We start from the raw sequence: 19,552 nt of genomic DNA on the forward strand, positions 1-19,552 counted from the left end.
GACCCACTGTTCCAGGGAAAGGAGAGAGGCTTGTGATTGACATTCCAAACATTTGTCCACCCAAAAGGTATTTGCCGGCAAAGCGCCGGGCCATTGTTCTCCGCAGCCAGGGCAGCGGATGCCGTTCCGACGTGCCAAGTCAACTTGTGGAGCCGTCGGGAAAGACACAAGCGGGTGAGCTTGGCGACTTGAGAAGTTGCACGGATTTGAAACAGCACGGCCCTGGTTAGGACTCCATTGCTTAGGAGCCGTTGGGAATCATTGGGACTCCGTCGTTTGCCCTTCCACATTTCAGAGATGAAAACTGAGTGAGGCAAAGCACACAAGCGGGGAGAGGCGGCAGCGGTTTGCTTTAAGCTGAGCCTCTCTGAGCAAATGGAGCAAAACCCTGTTTGCACTCTGCTTGCAGTAGTTGAATGATGCTGAGGACAAAGTGGGAAAATAGGCAAAGAAGCTAGGACGTTTTAAACACAGCTGGAAACAATGGGGAGATAGGGCAGAATACAAATAAAGTATTATTATTATTATTATTATTATTGTTATAGTAGAGGATTAATAGAAGGAGCCCCGGTGGCAAAGTGCGTTAAAGCGCTGAGCTACTGAACTTGCAGACTGAAAGGTCCCAGGTTCAAATCCCGGGAGCGGTGTGAGTGGCCGCTGTTAGCTCCAGCTCCTGCCAACCTAGCAGTTCGAAAACATGCCAATGTGAGTAGATCAATAGGTACCGCTCCGGCAGGAAGGTAACAGCGCTCCATGCAGTCATGCCAGTGGCCACATGACCTTGGAGGTGTCTACGGACAATGCCGGCTCTTTGGCTTAGAAATGGAGATGAGCACCAACCCCCAGAGTGTGAGTAGATCAATAGGTACTGCTACGGCGGGAAGGTAACGGCGCCCCATGCAGTCCTGCCTGTGGCCACATGCAATTGGAGGTGTCTACGAACAACGCCGGCTCTTCAGCTTAGAAATGGAGATGAGCACCAATCCCCAGAGTGTGAGTAGATCAATAGGTACTGCTACGGCGGGAAGGTAACGGCGCTCCATGCAGTCATGCCTGTGGCCACATGACCTTGGAGGTGTCTACGGCTCTTTGGCTTAGAAATGGAGATGAGCACCAACCCCCAGAGTCAGACACGACTGGACTTAACTTCAGGGGGAACCTTTTACCTAGAGGATTAATGGGGCTGTCCTTGCCAAATTGCAAACGCTGGAGGATAGCTGGAGGAATATGCAGCTGAGATGGAGATTGTGCCTTGGAACAGGACCTATATTTCACCTTAGAGTCAATGTAGGTCAGAAACAACTTGAAAGCACAGTACTGGGAAGCAATGATATGAATGAATGGAGGAGGAGAACACTATGATCACTAAGAGCCAAGTGTTTCTGGAAATCAAGCATTGCCAGATTATTATTTTTTACAACGAAGTTACAAAATTGGTAGATTACAGGAATGTCATGGATGTAGTTGATCTTGATTTCCACAACGCCAGCTCTTCAGCTTAGAAATTGTGATGTGTACCAACCCCCAGAGTCGGACACGACTAGACTTAATGTCAAGGGGAAAACCTTTACCTTACACTGTAGAAGTAACCCGAGTCCACTGTTTGTCCCGCCGTAATTTCGCTATGCCGGTATTCCAAAAACAAAAGTAACTCATAACAAGAGGTGTGATGTACGGTAATTCACTTCCAAGCTCTGCAAAAAAAAGGGAAGCTGCTGTTGGCTCTTTTGTACCAAAGTCTTTCAAGGTGTCTTTGCTGAAAAAGAAAGTCCTATTGTAGCCGTAATGATGGAGCAACATAGCCATTAAAAAAACGCACGGGACAAGGGGTACGGAGCATGGATTGATACGGAAGCCGAGGAAGATAAAGCGGTGTCAGTTTTCCATTTGGAATTTTTAAAATTTCCTTCGTGTCTCCCTCTCTGTGCCTTTGTCCCACTCGCCGCAGCGTCATACAAAGATAAAGGAAAGTTGCGGACACACACAGTTGTCCTGTAGGGACTCTTGAACCCAGGATCCTTGACAGCCGGCAATGGAGGCGGCGGTCCAGAATGTCCTATAAGGCAACAAGGAAATCGAGTTAGCTTCTCAGCAATGGTTGGTGCCTATACAGCACAATCAAAGCACCTCCAACAGGTGGCCACCCAACCTTTGTAGCAACAACAACAACAACAACAACAATAAGGGATCTGCATGCATCATGCAAAAATACATCACACAGTCCTAGACACTTGGGAAGCGTTTGACTTGTGATTTTGTGATACGAAATCCAGCATATCTATTTTGTTTGCTGTGTCATAATAAAATAATAATAATAATAATAATAATAATAATAATAATAATAATAATAATAAGGACACATAAAGACACAATAGGCCGTGGTAGCGCAATGGGTTAAACCCTTGTGCTGCTGAATTGCCGACCTCAAGGTTAACAGTTTGAATATGTGAGATGGGGAGAGCCACTGTAAGCCCTAGCTCCTGCCAGCCTCACAGCTCGAAAACATGCAAATGTGAGTAGATAAATAGGTACCGCTTTGGAGGGAAAAGACAGTCCCAAGCAGTCATGCCGGCCTCACGACCAGGTGACAACACAGGCTCTTCGGTTTGGAAATGGAGAAAAGCACTTCCCCCAGAGCCAGAGATGAGCACTGCCTCCAAAGCCGGAAATGAAAGGAGAAGCCTTTGCCTTTGTTTGTGTTTGTGTGTCTCATTGTATTGTAACAAGGCATTGAATGTTTGTCAGTAACTGTTTATATTGTAATTCGCTCTGAGTCCCCATGCGGAGAAGGGCAGAATATAAAGTATTATTATTGTTGTTGTTGTTGTTATCAAAGCCATCCAGCCTCTGCTTAAAAACCTCCACAAAAGGGAGGAGACTCCACTGGACTCCAAGGCAGCACATTCCACTGCTGATTGTAGTATAGGTAGTATATGATTCCAACAACTCACACATGCATCCAGCTGGAGAATGGGGAATGTAGAGGGCACCTGGAAGCCACCCACCTGGATCCCTGTAGGCCGTCCCCTTGGCACCGCTTCTTGCTGCCCACAGCTCCGCCTTGGCACTCCACACAAACCCGCCGTTCCCTCACCAGCTGGCTGCTCCACAGATGCAGGTGGCAGGCAAGGCTGGCCTGCTTCAGGCGGAAGTAGATGCAGTAGCTGAAAAACACAGCAGAGGTGCATTCCCTCAAGTCAATATGGCATTCTGCTTTGAGCTAGGACTCTGGAGACCAGGGTTCAGATCCCCGCTTGGCCACAAAAACCCAGTTGGTGACCCTGGAGAAGTCCCACACTTTCTTCATCAAAGAAGGCAAATCCTTTCTGAGATCTCTTGGAGATCTCCTGGAGATGGGACCCAAGTCTCAACATGAAATGCACTGATGTTTCATATATACCAGTGGTTCCCAACCTGTGTTCCGTGGACCACCAGTGGTCCCCAAGAACGAAAATATGGTCCACAGACTCACTGTTACTACACTGTTGCAACGAAACCCTCTTCTAGTGCCGAGGCAACAGAGATGTTGGGAGGGGAGAGGTTGACTATCCACAAAAGGCAGATGAGACAACAAGCCTCCTGTCTGCTGCTTCTCCTCCTCCTCCCGAGCAGAGCTCTTCCATGTGGCACCTGGAAGTGGGGTGCCTTGGTGTCTTTGTTTTTAAGCCTGTTCCTGGGGTTATTTGGGGTGCTGATTCAGAAAATTGGAAGGACCACATCAGCTCTGGATTATTAAATATGGTTTTCGGTGGGCGAGCAGATGGTGACAACTAGATGGCATATGTTCTGTTTCAGAAACTAGATCGGTCTAGCCAATACAATTTTCTGAATCAGCACCCCAAATAACCAAACTGAATCTAAAGTTGACCAAAAACTGATTTGTAACTCTTTTGGTACTAATGTTGGAAAGTGGCCCCTGGTCAAAAAAAGAATGGGAACCACTGATACATATCTTATACATGGAACTTGAAGGCCACCCGATACACATTATTTTTAATGATTTGGCACCACTGAAAGCAATGGTATCACTCTCTCAGCCCCCCAAGGATACAATTCTGGATTATAGAGGATTTCAGCATTCCAGATAAAGGACTTGACATGTAGTTATCATTTTTTGGGTTGTTTGTGCCTCTTTTACTCAGAGGAGGACTGAAACTACTTGCCCTGTTTTACTCATCCATTCACGATAACACATTTCTTTGTTGTTCCAAACCTATCAAACTCCAGATTTAAATAGGTTACAGGACTGGCCCAACAGATAACAGCAAATCAATTGATACTGCCCAGAAAGAAAGAGGTTCATCCACCCATAATAGAATCTGACCGAATCATATGAAAGAATTAAATGTGATATTTCTCTCTCTCCTCAGAGTCTGATCTAGTTCTTCATCCACAAACCGGTCCGGAATTAAAAGTCACAAGTCAGGCTACCCTTTTAGTTCAAAAAATTAAAATATAATTGAGCACAGCTGGCCAGCTATGCCAAACACGTGGTTCTAAGTGTGATGCGAATGCACTTCAGCCAGACCATGAACTTTACAAACGACGGCCAAGTTAACAAGGTAAAGCCCGGTGGAAACTCTCTTCCTGGGGCACCGACGCTCAGAGAACATGGGGCTCCTCTCGTCGTTGTGCTCCTCCCCACCACCCCGTTTTTGGCTTTTTCCTCGGGAGATGCCTTTTTGAGATAATCCTCCACTAATAATCCTGATTAAAATTCCATTCCCCCATTTACCAAAGCCCTGAGTGAAGAGGCGATGGGAGCAACACGGGATCACAAGGCATAAGGAGAGGAGGGAGGTGGCTTATGTTCTGGACCCTGTCTTCTATCTGCTCAGAAACCCAACGAGCGGTCGGGTGCAGTGGAGAAGAAAAGGAGGATACCACTGGGGTAGAAAGAGGGTTAGTTCTTCTTTCCATGTTGGGATGGATCTGGGCTAACCTGGTTGGAAAAACTGGGTTTGTGGTGACAGTCTGGAAGAGGACAAATTGGGGAGGGGGGGGGGCTGACCAAACTGTCCCCTCAAACCCTCCCTTTAGCTGCTGCAACCTCTCCAATAAAGTCAATGGCTGGAAGACCTTCTTGAAAGCTCCCTCAAGCTGTTTGTCACAGTATGTCTAGCTATAGAACCACGTCTGAATGCTTCTCTGTCCCGCTATCATCGTCCCGGCTCTCCAATATATGACAAAAATGGAAAGGGAATGCAGTAATTTCAAAGTGGAATTTCGGGGAGCTGAAGCACAATAGTGCCCCATTTGCTGAGCTTGAATTTTTTTAAATTATGTGCTATTAATTATGAGCTTCACACATGAGGCTTTCAACCTAGGGCTTCTCTCACCAAAGCTTCTCACACTAGACCTTCCTCCTCCTTCCCACTTCAACACTGAGGCCTCTCTCACACTGAGGCCTACTAACACTGAGGCCTCTCTCACACTGAGGCCTACTAACACTGAGGCCTCTCTCACACTGAGGCCTACTAAAACTGAGGCTTATTAACACTGAGGCCTCTCTCACACTGAGGCCTACTAACACTGAGGCCTCTCTCACACTGAGGCTTACTAACACTGAGGCCTCTCTCTCACTGAGGCTTACTAACACTGAGGCCTCTCTCACACTGAGGCCTATTCACACTGAGGCCTCTCTCACACTTTCTCTCACACTGAGGCCTTCTCTCACTGGGGCCTATTAAGCTACAGGGACACCTGCTTATATTGAACTGCAGCTTTTGATGAGTCACGGCATCCACTTAACCCTTTCAGTGCTTGACTCGCATTTTTGTAATTTTGTAATTTTAATAATGTTTCAAAAGGCATTGAATGTTTGCCTCATATATGTATACTCTAATCCGCTCTGAGTCCCTCCGGGAAGAAAAAGCGGAATATAAAGTGTATGATTATTATTTGAAACACAACAAGTTGAGTCCACAGCAGACACTCTGCTGGCTGTTGTATTGGATCACATGTCGGACACTTCTCAAGTGTCTAGGACTGTGTGATGTATCGGCTATTATTATTATTATTATTATTATTATTATTATTATTATTATTATTATTATTATTATTATTTCAGCCCAGGACTCCTCAAGTTCTATTAGGACCAACCAGGATGCAAGTTTGAGAGTTCTCTAGCATCACTTAGCAGTGAAAAAGGTCCAAGGCATATCACTCACCCTGATGAGAACTTCTGGAGAACTCAAAAGCTCAAATGCTCCCCCTCACCGCCACTGCCCCCAATTTAAGTTGGAACTTCAACCGCAGTGTTTGTCTCTTTTTCTCATGGACTAACATGGTGGGCCACCTTTGTGTTTTCAATTGGCCACGGGAGCTACCTCCTTTGTCAGTGGGCCCCCTTCGATGGACATGAGCCTTTAATCGGGGGACAAGGGCAGTAAGAATAGGCCAGGTGGCACAGCGCCATTTCCCTTTCCCACCGGGCCTCTGCAGCCGCAATTGTTCGCTCCAGCTACTGTGGAAAATTGTAACGGCAGCTCTCACCCCCAAACAGAGTGGGACCAAACAATACAAGGAGGCCGACAGCAGGCTTTGGCGGCAACCCATCGCTAGGGAAGATATATTTTGGACTCGTGAAGGTTTCCTCTAGGCTTGAATTAATCGTTGCGTGCGGAACTCGACTGTATACATACGCCCACCCAGATTGGTACAAATGCACAGCGGGATTCGAGATCGGATTTCTACCTTGGCATCTTGTGCTTCGTGAGCATGTGAGGTCTTCTCCAGGGATCCTTAAAGTCCCTCTTAAAAGAATCGGGCAGGATCTTAGACACTTCTGTCAAAGGAAAAAGCAAAAACTGTGTGAACGAATGGCCTCAGTAACTGTCAAGCTAGCGTGACCATAATCTGCATTAGATTAGTTAATAGTTGATATTTTGTGTTAGTTATTTGTTATTAATAAGGGGGTAAAACTTATTAATAAGTTTTAGGTGGGGAGTGTCATGCCACGAGGAGGTAAAACATTACCTGCTGCCCTGCCTCTTTAAGATTCTAAAGGGGTGGAGCTTAGCCTTGGCTCCTACCAGCCTGAAATGGCAGTTATTTTTTGTCAGTTAGATTTTGTCAGTTGGTGAGGCACTGGAAGGAAGTGTAGGAAGTAAAGGGATCACAGAAATTCACGTCACGTCGGAACTGTACCCAGATTAGATATAAAGCCATACATTACAGTAGTATAAAAAGTCATAACTACATTGTTTTGAAGTCACCTCAAAGCTACAAAGAATCCAGTCATAACAAGACTTCATACTGTGTGGCAATATCTATCCAGAACTGCATAGACTTAAAGATTTCTTTCCTCACAAGAGACTTCATAGTGGCAATAAGAGGAAAAGAGATCCATTTTGTCTATTAATAAAATATTTTGTTTCATCAAATACAGTCTCCGATCTGTCCTTCGTGCTATGGTTCCTTCCAGTTCATTTAGTTCAGCATGGAGGCAGAACAGTAACTGACCACTTCCTTCCACCTAATAGTACCGTAGGGCCAAGACCATGACTTAGATCAGCTCCAGATATGTTGGATTGATCCCTGGACAATGGGAGTTGTCATCCAAAACAAGTGAAGGGCAGCTGTTGATCACCAAAGTGTGTTTTTGATCGCACACTTTAGGGCGTTACCTTTAGCCGTCTCACAAGCCGGGTTGTCTCCCAGGCAGCCTCGCCTCTGTTTCAGGTCCGGGCACGGGGTTCCTCTGTTCCGTGGTGGCACCGTGACCTGGCGCATGCGGTCTTTGCTCCCGGTGCCACAGAGAGAGCTGCAGTCGCTCCAAGGTCCCCACGGCCCCACCACACAATCCACAGCTGCTGGAAAAGAAGGCCAAGCGCAAGAAAGCGGACACACAACGGATTGGGAGACATGGGGCCACCAAAGGCAGGGAAGGTTCGAGGGTGCAGGACGGAACAAACAGGCACAGATGGGTGGCATGCGGAAAGGATAAAGAGGTGGGAAAGCAGGAGGAGAGCGGGATCGAGATCAATGGGAATGGATTTGTTCCCAGGCGCGCTCTTTCATCAGCATCACTCCAGAGGAATTCGGGGTGGTCAAAGAGACCCCCGCAGCCCCTCCAATTAATAAGCCGCCTGTCTCCATTGGCAAAACATGTTAGCTTGCCCTTCCTTCTGACTCACTGCGTCCACTTTGCTTCTCAGGGACGCCTCCCGCTCGGCTGTCTGGCCTGGAGGCTTCCAAATCCCATGGCCTACAAAGAAGGGGGGCAATGGGGCCGGCAAAGCCCAATCCCAGCCCCTCTGTCCCACACGTCTCTTATCACATTCTGTCTCTTTCGACACAATCAGGCACCGAATCCCATTTTGACTTCCTAAGCCAGGCTGCAAGCAAACAAACCAGAAAGGAAGACAAAATCGCTTTGCATCCCGTTGCGCACATTCAAAGCTAATTGTTGTGGTTGTGTGCCTCCTAGGCAATTTCCCAACTTACAGTGACCTTAAGGCACACCTATTGTGGGATTTTCTGGGGTCGACAGCGTGCCCAAAGGCATGTGGATGAAAAGGGATTCAAATCATGGTCCTGAGAATCAAAGCATTACGTTGTCGAAGGCTTTCATGATCGGAATCACTGGGTTCCTGTGAGTTTTCCAGGCTGTTGTCGAAGGCTTTCATGGCCTTGCTGTGAGTTTTCCAGGCTGTTGTCGAAGGCTTCCATGGTAGGAATCACTGGGTTGCTGTGAGTTTTCCAGGCTGTTGTCGAAGACTTTCATGGCCTTGCTGTGAGTTTTCCAGGCTGTTGTCGAAGGCTTTCATGGCCTTGCTGTGAGTTTTCCAGGCTGTTGTCGAAGGCTTCCATGGTAGGAATCACTGGGTTGCTGTGAGTTTTACAGGCTGTTGTCGAAGACTTTCATGGCCTTGCTGTGAGTTTTCCAGGCTGTTGTCGAAGGCTTTCATGGCCTTGCTGTGAGTTTTCCAGGCTGTTGTCAAAGGCTTTCATGGCCGGGATCACTGGGTTGCTGTGAGTTTTCCAGGCTGTTGTCCAAGGCGTTCATGGCCTTGCTGTGAGTTTTCCAGGCTGTTGCTGAAGGCTTTCATGGCCAGGATCACTGGGTTGCTGTGAGTTTTCCAGGCTGTTGTCGAAGGCTTTCATGGCCTTGCTGTGAGTTTTCCAGGCTGTTGTCGAAGGCTTTCATGGTCGGAATCACTGGATTGCCGTGAGTTTTCCAGGCTGTTGTCGAAGGCTTTCATGGTCGGAATCACTGGATTGCCGTGAGTTTTCCAGGCTGTTGTCGAAGGCTTTCATGGTCGGAATCACTGGATTGCCGTGAGTTTTCCAAGCTGTTGTCGAAGGCTTTCGTGGCCTTGCTGTGAGTTTTCCAGGCTGTTGTCAAAGGCTTTCACAGCCGGGATCACTGGGTTGCTGTGAGTTTTCCAGGCTGTCTGGCCATGTTCCAGAAGCATTCTCTCCTGACGTTTTGCCTACATCTATGGCAGGCATCCTCAAAAATTGTGAGATCTGTTGGAAACTAGGCAAGTGGGGTTTATATATCTGCAGAACGATTTCTAGGTTGGGAGAAAGACCTCGTGTCTGTTGGAGGCAAGTGGGAATGTTGCAATTGGTCAGCTTGATTAGCATTGAATAGCCAAAGCCTGGCTAGGGGAATCCTTTGGTGGGTGGTGTTAGCTGGCCCTGATTGTTTCTTGTCTGGGATTCTCCCGTTTTCTAACACCTCCCAAGCAAAGAATGGCATTGTACTAGGGAATATTGAGATTTATCATTCAGGACTCAAGCATCCAAAGAGGCATTGTTTTCCATGGCTAAATATTGTCCAACCCCCTTTTAAACGCTATCAATGCCATTGTAAGATGTTCAGAAATCCAACATATTGGACAAAGCAGACATACTCCTGGCCCTTTTGTGTTCTCTTTGGTAATTTTTCCGATGTCGCTGGGCAAAGATGAGTGTTCGACATCTCTCTCGGCTGCTCTTGAAACCTATTTCTCCATCTCTTGTCGTCATCTGCTTTCCCAAGAGGGAAGCCTTTGGCCCCGACGACGACTGTGGCTTCCCATTTTTCCATCCCGCTGAATCGGCAGCGCTCTTTTTCTCCCACAGCCCTGTCCAACGGTTCATTCATGCATCGCTTATCTGTCGCTGGGACGTATTTGCTTTGGCTCAACAGCCGACAGAGACGTGGAGGACGGCAACTTATGGGATTTCGCTGACTTGTGACTACATTTCCCATCATTTTTTAACCACTGGCTATAATCTACTGCCCCAAACTCCATCAGTACTTAAAGTTTGTTATGTTGGGCAAGTTTGCTCTGGATGCATCATGGGTAAGGTTCAGTGTGCTCTCTGGTTGTAAGTAAACTACAACTCCCACTATGGCGAGTCAGTCCCCTCAAACCTCTCCAGTAGGTTGAGTTAGTCATTGGGGTTCTGTGTGCCAAGTTTGGTCCAAATCGGTGGAGGTCACAGTTTCCCTGGTTGTGAGTAAACTATAACTCCCAGAAAGGATGGTCCATTCCCCCTAAACCCCTCCAGTAATCCAATTTCGGCATATCAGATCTGTGTTCCAAGTTTGGTCCAGATCATCAGTGTTTGGGTTCACAGTACTCACTGGATGTAGGTGAACTACAACTCTCCCAAATCAAGGTGAATTTTCCCCAAAGACCTCCAGTATTTTTTTGCTAGTCACGGAGGCTCTGTGTGCCAAGTCTGGTTCAATTCCATTTTTGGTGGAGTTCAGATTGCTCACTGATTGCAGGTGAACTATACATCCCAGTCCCTACAACTCCAAAACGCCCAGGCCAATTCTCCTCAAAACCCACCAGTATTCAAATGTCAGTATATTGGGTATGTATGCCAAGTTTGGTCCAGATCCATCCTTGTTTGGGTCCATAGTGTGGACGTAGGTGAACTACAACTCCTCTAAATCCCTCCAAAGTCCGCCAGTATTTTTTACTGTTCATTGAGGTTCTGTGTGCCAAGTTAGTTCCAGGTCCATCGTTGGTGGAGTTCAAAGTGCTCCTAGATTGCAGGTGAACTATACATCCCAGTTTCTACAACTCCTATACATCATGGTGAATTCTCCCCAAGTCTCTCTAGTATGTTCAGGTGCAGATCTGTTTGCTGTGTGGCATAGAAAAGAATAAGAAAGGGTTATGTAGTGGGCGGGGTCATGCAAATTCCACACCAATGGAGAGAGTATGAAACACTGGGATGTCTGTGGTGGAGGAAAAAAGGAAATCTAGGATGAAATTGTCCCCGTCTGAAAGCCTTTACTTGGGTGGCGAGTAGTATGGTATTTGTGGAGGACATTGGCAGGGCTCAGAGCACTCACTACAACCTGCAATGTTGTTGTAGGTGTCTCCCGAGTAGTGGGAGCTATAGCTGTTTGTGGAAGTGGGAGCTTGTCTGTGTAAGTGGACACCCCAGCCACATATACACATACATATTTTCACTTTTATTATGTGTATAGATAGAAAAACCACTTTGTAAAAGTATCTGTTTTCAAGCCCTGGGTAGTAGAATCGGTGAACACAGAATCCGTGCCAATTGTACCAATTCCAGAATGAGCAATCCACTTCTCTAACACTCAAACACAAATGTGAACTTTTGGTGGACGGAGTATACGGCTGATAGTAAAGGCAACATGCAGAAAAAGATTATATAACAGGAAATTCCATGTCCAAAACCACGGTGTTTTAGAAAAGCGCTGTCAAGAAATGCCTTTCCATCGTTGAGTTGATCTAGCTCACCAATTGTTCTCCGTCTGAATACATTATCCCTCAAGAGAGAGGCAAATATGCTGCCAAATTTTCAGAACTTCCTCTGTCTCCCAATTTATAAACTGTTGCAAAGAGAGGTTAAAAATCTAAGTTTGTGTCGGGAAAATGAGGTGCTGAAATTGACCGGCGGATGGGTCATTGAAAAGCAAATTGCTGGAGGCTTTTGGAGAGCGAACGGCTTTCTAAACCAACAAGGTGCAGTTCCGTGGTTTCCAGTTTCCTGACTCTTTTATTTGCCGGCGGCGTGGTCATCGAGCTGAGTTGAGACCGGGTTAATCTCCGTGGAGATTAGGGAGAGTTTACGGGCGCCAATCTACCACCTCCCCCAATAACACCAAAGCCTGGTTCAGGCCTGAGCTCCATGGAACTCAAGGGACTTCACGCACCATTGGACTGTCGCTCCCATTAACCCCAGCAAGGATCATGGGAACTCCCGTCCAACCAGTTCCGTCAGCTTCAGGCGTAACCATGAATACATTCATTGCCACCAAAGAGGCACTTAAACCTAGGATTAATGTGTAGGCTTAGGTTTCATGTACATTGATTTGTATCTTCTGGTCCTCACGTGGAAGTTGTAGTGTTCTTTGACTTTTGGAGACTGAATTGAAAATGTATGGTCAACTTCTTCCAATGATGTTTCAGGACCCCAATTGTGCTTTTTCTAGAGAGAACATCTCCCTAGGAATCTTTAGGTCCTCTAATGCAATTCTTAGAAGTTGACCGTCAAGTGGTGTTATCTCTGAGAAACAAATAGTAATTTGTTTTCAATTTTTCACTTTCATTGGGGTTCTGCATCCTGAATCCCAGAGAATGTGGAGGGATGGCTGTAGTTGCAACTTTTGAGTTAACTTTGAGTAATTTTGTTTTTCTTTGGCAATAACTAAGAGCCAGGCTGGTGTTGGAGACTGAGCTTTAGATTAAGATTCTGGAATCCAAGTTTACATCCCAACTTGGCCACAGAAATCTTGGGAAAGATCTGCTCTCTCTGCCTCAAAGCCTTTTGAACACATCTTACCAAGAAAACCATGAGATAACTTTGCCTTACAGATGCTATAAATAAAAAACAACTTGACGTCACACAACACCAACACAAGACATGACCAAATTCAGATCATTGGGAGATATGGCATATAAAACACAACCTATGCTTGTATGTTCAGGATTCATCTCGGTGGCTTTCATTGACGACAAATCTAGACCCAACGTCAGAACGGAGATCCTAGCACCATTCAAGGTGGTGAAAGTGGGCCAAATGTCTGCAAACGGGGTAGTTTATCTCACTCTCCTCACAGACTCTCTCAAATGGGTCAACGTTGGCCAAAACAGTGGTCGGAAGTGACATGGTGTAACTCAAAACACACCAGTATGGTATGGAGAGGGGCATGATCTTTGATGGTCTTTGAACAGATGGCATTCCTGGGGGTTGTTTCCACACTGGTGGGGTCAGACTACATGGTTCCTAAAATGCCTCCCAACTCTTAGGCTTCTATAGTTCTCAAAGTACATCTAGAAGCACATCAAGTCAGCTTTTCAATGTTTGAGGGAAAGAAGTGGGATTGGATTCTGACCTGGAAGTCTCCCCAGTTGAGCAGGGATAGCTTAGCATGTTTTGGAGTATGTAAAGCAAGGGTGGGCAATGTATAGCCCACAATTTTTTTGTGTGTGTGACTCTCGGCATCTTCAGCCTTCCCAGACCAACATTTTTCTGGATCCAAACAAAGCGAGTGAGGGTTGTTGTATGTTTTCCGGGCTGTCTGGCCATGTTCTAGAAGTAATCTCTCCTGATGTTTCGCCACATCTATGGCAGGTTTTTCCATACCTCACAACCTCTGAGGATGCCTGCCATAGATGTGGGCGAAACGTCAGGAGAGACTACTTCTAGAACATGGTCATATAGCCCGGAAAACATACAACAACCCTGTGATCCCGGCCATGAAAGCCTTCGACAACACAAAGCAAGTGGAGTCCAAAAGACTCCAGGTGTAACAAGATACCTTTGACATTACAAAGACTTCCCTACCCTTCTTAACCAATTTTCAAGACATTCAACAGCTGGGTGTTTGTTTTGACTTTTCAGTGGCTACTAAAGGACACAGGAATAAGTATGGCACCCAGGCCTGCCACAGTTGCCCACCCTGGAAGTAAAGGAACATGTCAAAAAAGGACATCCCATACCCTCACTGCGGAAGACGCATGATGGAGCCTTGGAGATGCCAACGCAATAGGTCACCCCTTCCTCCACAGAATAGCAGCTCACCTGATGCCTGACAGACGGCGTGATAATCTTCGCAGCAGTCCCCGGTCTTCTCGCAATAGGTGTCACAATAACAAGGAGTTTTCCTCCAGGAGAAGTCGGAGCAATCGTTATTCCGACCCGGACAGCATCGGTGGGTCTCCCGGTTGGCGCATCCTGCCTTGGCGGGTTGAAAAGACCAGCTTGCTAAAAGCCACGAGCAAAAAACCAACCAGTGTCCCACACTGATGTTCAGCTGTTGTGCTTCCTTGGCTTTGGGCCTCATCACGACAGAACCTACTGGTAGGGATGGCCTTCAAAAGTTGGACTCTGAAGCCTTTCCCAATTTGGTTCTCGTCCACTCTGGGCAGAGGAAGCTGGTGCCCCAAGGGAGACAAAAGTAGAACTCCCTCATCTATCCAGCTGACAGCATGGGAAGAAAGATGCCTCCTTGATGAGGCCAAAGCTGGCAAGCGGACATCAGGGAACAAGCATTTGGGATGTTGGAGAGATCTGTGCTGCTTGGATCTCCTGTCTTTGCCTTTTTCAAGAGCGGATGGCAGCTAAAGTTGTCACTGCGAAAACTTGGAGAGTTTTCTAGGCAAGGAGCAACACCCACTGGCGTAAAGTGCCTGATGCACCCAAGAGGATTGGCTGGAGGTTTAACTTTGGGGTGGAAAGGGTTTCCCCCTCCTTTCGCTTTGACAACAGTGGCTCCTCCCGGGTCTTAAAGCCAGATCATTCTCTTGTTTTCACGGCTTTCTGAAGCTGGAGCCTTTACAAACGGCAAAAGCGTTTAGCCGTGGATGAAGCCTTTTCCCTATCTGATCAGGGCCAATCTGACTGGGATGCGAAAGGGCGATACATTGGCGAGAGGACCTGTTTCACAGTTGGACGTCAACAATGTAGATTACGCTCCATGATCAATGAATGCGAGAGGTATCATTGGATCAAGTTAGCACATCCCAAGCAAAGTCCCTTTTTCGGAACCCTTTGAATGATCCCTTAAAGCAGGGGTCCTCAAACTTTTTAAGTGGAGGGCCGGTTCTTGGTCCTTCAGACTGTTAGGGGGCCGGACTATGAAATGGTCCAAAATTAGGATTGTTGTTGTTGTGTGCCTTCAAGTCATTTCAGACTTAGGTCAACCCTAAGTCTAAAGTTTAGGATAGAGGCCAGGGTCAATGACCCTGGGGGACTGCATCCGGCCCATGGGCCTTAGTTTGGGGATCGCTGACCTAGATGATCTCATAAGACCATAGGTAAGCAAAGAGACCTTCAAAGACCATCTAGATGGTCTCATAAGACCATAAGTAAGGAAAGAGACCTCCAAAAACCATCTAGATGGTCTCATAAGACCATAAGTAAGGAAAGAGACCTCCAAAAACCATCTAGATTGTCTCATAAGACCATAAGTAAGGAAAGGGACCCTCAAAGGCCATCTAGATGGTCTCATAGGACCATAGGTAAGAAAAGTAACCTCCAAAAGCCATCTAGATGGTCTCATAAGGCCGTACCTAAGCAAAGAAACCTTTAAAAACCATCTCAACGATCTCATAAGACCAGAGGTAAGCACAGAGACCTCCAAAGACCAGGTAGACTTAGGTCAACCCTAAGTCTAAAGTTTAGGACAGGGGCCAGGTTAATGACCTTGGAGGGCCGCATCCGGCCCCCGGGCCTTAGTTTGGGAACCCCTGCCTTAAAGGTTCAAACTGCTAAGACTTCCCTGGTTGGTTCATTTCACACATGCATAGCAATAGCTCTGAATAAAAAGTCAACTGAACTATGTTGACCTCTTTTTTGAAAAAATGTTGGACCTGTTTTTTTCTATCCTCTCCCTAATCTTTCCATAAGATTTCTGCTGCTGGTGGTGCCAAATTTGCCGTTAAATAATGCCTAGGAGCACACCAACTTAGAATCTATATATATAGAAGGGTAATGAAATTTTGGCCTAGGACAAAACAACAAAACGGCACATCCCAGAAACACTAAACTTGGCAGCACAACCCCTCATCCATGCCTCTATGTTCATACAACAAAAAGAAAAGAAAAATAAAGTCCTAATTAGAGGGAGAGGAATAATTGTTTTTATCCAATTGCTGCCAGTTAGAAGGCTAAGATCTGCCCACTTGGTCTCCTAGCAACCCACTCAGCCCAGGGGACAGGCAGAGTTAGGCTTCACTTAGGCCTCTTCCACACTGCCTATAAAATACAGATTATCTGATTTTAACTGGATTATATGGTAGTGTAGACTCAAGGCCCTTCCACACAGCTATATAACCCATTTAAAATCTTATCTGGTCAGAGTCAGGCACAACTGGACTTAATGTCAGGGGAAAACCTTTACCCTTTACCTTAACTACCACCAATTCCTCAATACTTTATTTCCCATACCACTATACTTCACCACAGCAACGCATGGCCGGGCACAGCTAGTTATATTATATTTGGCTATTTAGAGGTCATTCATATTTTCTTCGCATAGGGTACTTTCAGTTTCCATCCCAAGACAGGTTTGTTGTTGTGTGCCTTCAAGTTGGATAGCAACCCCAAGGCCTGGCATAGGGTTTTCTTCCCAAGATTTGTCCCTTATTGCATTGTCCTTTCTCAGTAGGTGTTATATGAATTTGTCATAAGAGTTTGTTCTACCAAGAGTGAACTACAGATGTTGACTAAGTATAAAGTAAGGACATATCTGGAGTGTTTATGAGGTGGTAAGGAATCAGCACTGCATTGTCAACTCTTCCTTCTTCCTCTCAGAAGAGATCATTTTTGTGAACAAGAAAAGAAAGATGTCATCTGGCGCATCTTTTCGCTGCCACCTTCACCCTGGTTGTAACGAAGTGTGAATTTTTTAGTTTACAGATGTCATGTTTAATTGCGTTTTAAAAGGGTCAATATTTCAGTTACTCTGCACTCATGAGTTGGTTGCCATGGAGAAGTGGGCGGAGTCAACTGCCGTTTTGGTGGAGAAGTGCAGGTTTGAAAAAGAAGCAGTAGTCTGTGCCCTGATGAGGTACAGTGAAGACTGCTCCTCAGTTGAAGGGATCAGGGAGACTTAAATGCTTATTTTTGAGTCAATTTAAAATAAGTTTGGTGACTTATTTTAAGGTAGTCTGTCTCCTGATGAGGAACAGATAATCTGTGATTGTAATTCACAGGGTGACTGCGGTTTAGAGCAGTAAAGAAAGAAGTGACATTTTAAGAAGTTTAAAACACCTCATTCTAGCCTTGTAACTGTTAACCAAAGTGCCTCTAAAGAGAAAGTTACTGTAACCATTAAGCTTTGTGCCAGAATAAACGTGTTATTGTTCTTTTAAACATCTCAGCTTCTGTCATATATATTACCATAAAAAAAAACAAGAAGAAAGAAGAAAAACAAACTTTCCTCTCCTCTCTAAGTAGCTAGTGGCTATATCTTCCCATAGTGGTGGCAAGCGTGGATAATCCCCTTTACATCTGGTGGCCGCATTATAAACATCTTTACACCGGTGGCAGCGGTTATAATATAATAATATAATTAAATAAACATCCAACATCTCTTCTCCGCACTGGTCGAGACATGAACCTATCTCAGTTTGCCTGGCTTTGAAGATATTGCAAGATTTTTAGTTCTTTTTTACTCCAATGGACTAGGGATGGAAAGAATATCCCAAAAGATTTGATCAATGCCTCACTTGGCGTCACATAACGAAAAAGGTTGGTCTCTTGGGAAGGTTTAAGAAGTTTCCTTTTAGAAATGTTTACTCATTCTTACATATAATACATGCATGCTTGTATATGTTAGGTTTTATACCTTGTAATGAAATATATCGTGTATTTTGCCATGTAGAAAATGCAGTGTATTGTATTCCGCTTGGCATGCTTGCAGTGGTCTAAAAGAGAGTATCAATAACTTCAAAAAGCGGAATTTCCCCAAAACATGAAGCAAGGAAGAGACGGGCTAAATTTCCTCCACTCTTCCCATATGACCTTCCATGGAAAGCGTTGTTATCTCCGTTTAGATGTGGCCTTTTTCATTGGAAACAATTCTGCAAACTGGTAGTTCTATTTCCTATACACACAAAGCAATCTTTCACAAGGAGACAAAAGTACGCAGGTAGATAATATGGTGGTCTCCAGGGTGGAATGATGGGAATTGTAGTCCAAAGAATCCAGATGGTTCTAAACTACTAAAACCAACCAATATTTAACCCTTATTCTGATAAATAATGTACGGTTCCATCTTTTGTCTCTGTCTCCTCATTTTCAGATTAAGTGAAGTTGTAGAGTACAGTAGAGTCTCACCTATCCAAGCCTCGCTTATCCAAGCTTCTGGATTATCCAAGCCATTTTTGTAGTCAATGTTTTCAATATATCGTGATATTCTGGTGCTAAATTTGTAAATACAGTAATGACAACATAACATTACTGCGTATTGAACTACTTTTTCTGTCCAATTTGTTGTATAACAACAAGCCGGGCTGTGGCGCAGGCTGGAGAGCAAGCCAGCTGAAACCAGCTGCAATGAATCACTCTGACCAGGAGGTCATGAGTTCGAGGCCCGCTCGGAGCCTATGTTTGTCTTGTCTTTGTTCTATGTTAAAAGGCATTGAATGTTTGCCTATATGTGTAATGTGATCCGCCCTGAGTCCCCTTCGGGGTGAGAAGGGCGGAATATAAATGCTGTAAATAAATAATAAATGAATAATGTTTTGGTGCTTAATTTGTCAAATCATAACCTAATTGGATGTTTAATAGGCTTTTCCTTAATCCCTCCTTATTATCCAAGATATTCGCTTATCCAAGCTTCTGCCGGCCTGTTTAGCTTGGATAAGTGAGACTCTACTGTATTCTTTCTTAGGACCTGTTTCCCATGCAACATATCCACAGTTGGATAAAAGCTGTGTGACTAGGAACTCTGGAAATGTCAATTCCCAAGTGGCAAGAGGACAACATAAGCAGGACATTGGACAGGGGTAGGCTCCAGGAGAAGATACAATCTAAGTTTGTTTTCTACCAATCAACCGGTTGACTTCACTGCTATACTTCTTACGGAAGAAAAGGCATGGAAACCAACATGGCCAAGGAGAGGCCAAATACCTTCTTCCACAGCCTTCTCACCAGTGGTGACCAAGTGAGCAGTTAAGACACAGAAAGAAGACCTTCCAGATGGTTTTGGGCTACAACTCCCAGAATCTCCCACCTTTGGCCCAGATGGTTAGGCCTGACTCAAGCTGCAGGCCAACACAACAGTTGCCCACCCTGGATAGAAGGATTCTGGTTGTTCCGAGAAGCAGTGGTGAGTTCTTCCCTCCCCAAACCTTCCAATGGGGTGAAGAACTGGCGGGACAGAGTCCAAAGGTTCCCCCCAAATGAAACGAAATAGCTAAGTGACTTTATTAAACAGGCAACTTTGGTTTTATTGTTGGCATCCCTGCTGGAGAGCTCAGACATTCCAGAATCATTCTAGTGTCGGGCTGCCGGGGCACAGAAAGAGAGAGTGGGAAACATTCGACACAAGTCCAGGTAACAAAGCCTTGGTGTGAAGAAGAGAAGCAACTTGCCCTGCCTTGGCTCACCCACACAG

At 45.6% G+C, this 19,552-nt stretch overlaps 1 protein-coding gene across 1 annotated transcript; it reads right to left on the minus strand.

Annotated features, from left to right (window-relative positions):
• Nucleotides 1-1,379: 1,379 nt before the first annotated feature.
• On the minus strand, nucleotides 1,380-19,215 carry LOC103279962 (somatomedin-B and thrombospondin type-1 domain-containing protein). Its single transcript, XM_008117346.3, has 5 exons — nucleotides 14,011-19,215; nucleotides 7,629-7,811; nucleotides 6,697-6,787; nucleotides 3,006-3,164; nucleotides 1,380-2,056 (listed from the first exon to the last, which is right to left on the minus strand). The coding sequence occupies exons 1-5, from the start codon at nucleotides 14,270-14,272 to the stop codon at nucleotides 1,951-1,953; spliced, it is 801 nt and encodes a 266-aa protein (XP_008115553.1). The 5' UTR covers nucleotides 14,273-19,215; the 3' UTR covers nucleotides 1,380-1,950.
• Nucleotides 19,216-19,552: the final 337 nt, after the last annotated feature.

The sequence above is a fragment of the Anolis carolinensis genome, chromosome X (genome assembly GCF_035594765.1).
Source record: "Anolis carolinensis isolate JA03-04 chromosome X, rAnoCar3.1.pri, whole genome shotgun sequence".
NCBI lineage: Eukaryota > Metazoa > Chordata > Lepidosauria > Squamata > Dactyloidae > Anolis > Anolis carolinensis.

Coding starts and splice junctions, on each gene's coding strand:
- LOC103279962 (XM_008117346.3), bottom strand. CDS start 14,272: ATGAGGCCCAAAGCCAAGGAAGCACAACAGCTGAACATCAGTGTGGGA. Junction 6,788..7,628: donor GGCTTGTGAGACGGCTAAAG/GTAACGCCCTAA, acceptor TTCCTTTGACAG/AAGTGTCTAAGATCCTGCCC. Junction 3,165..6,696: donor ACGAAGCACAAGATGCCAAG/GTAGAAATCCGA, acceptor TGTGTTTTTCAG/CTACTGCATCTACTTCCGCC.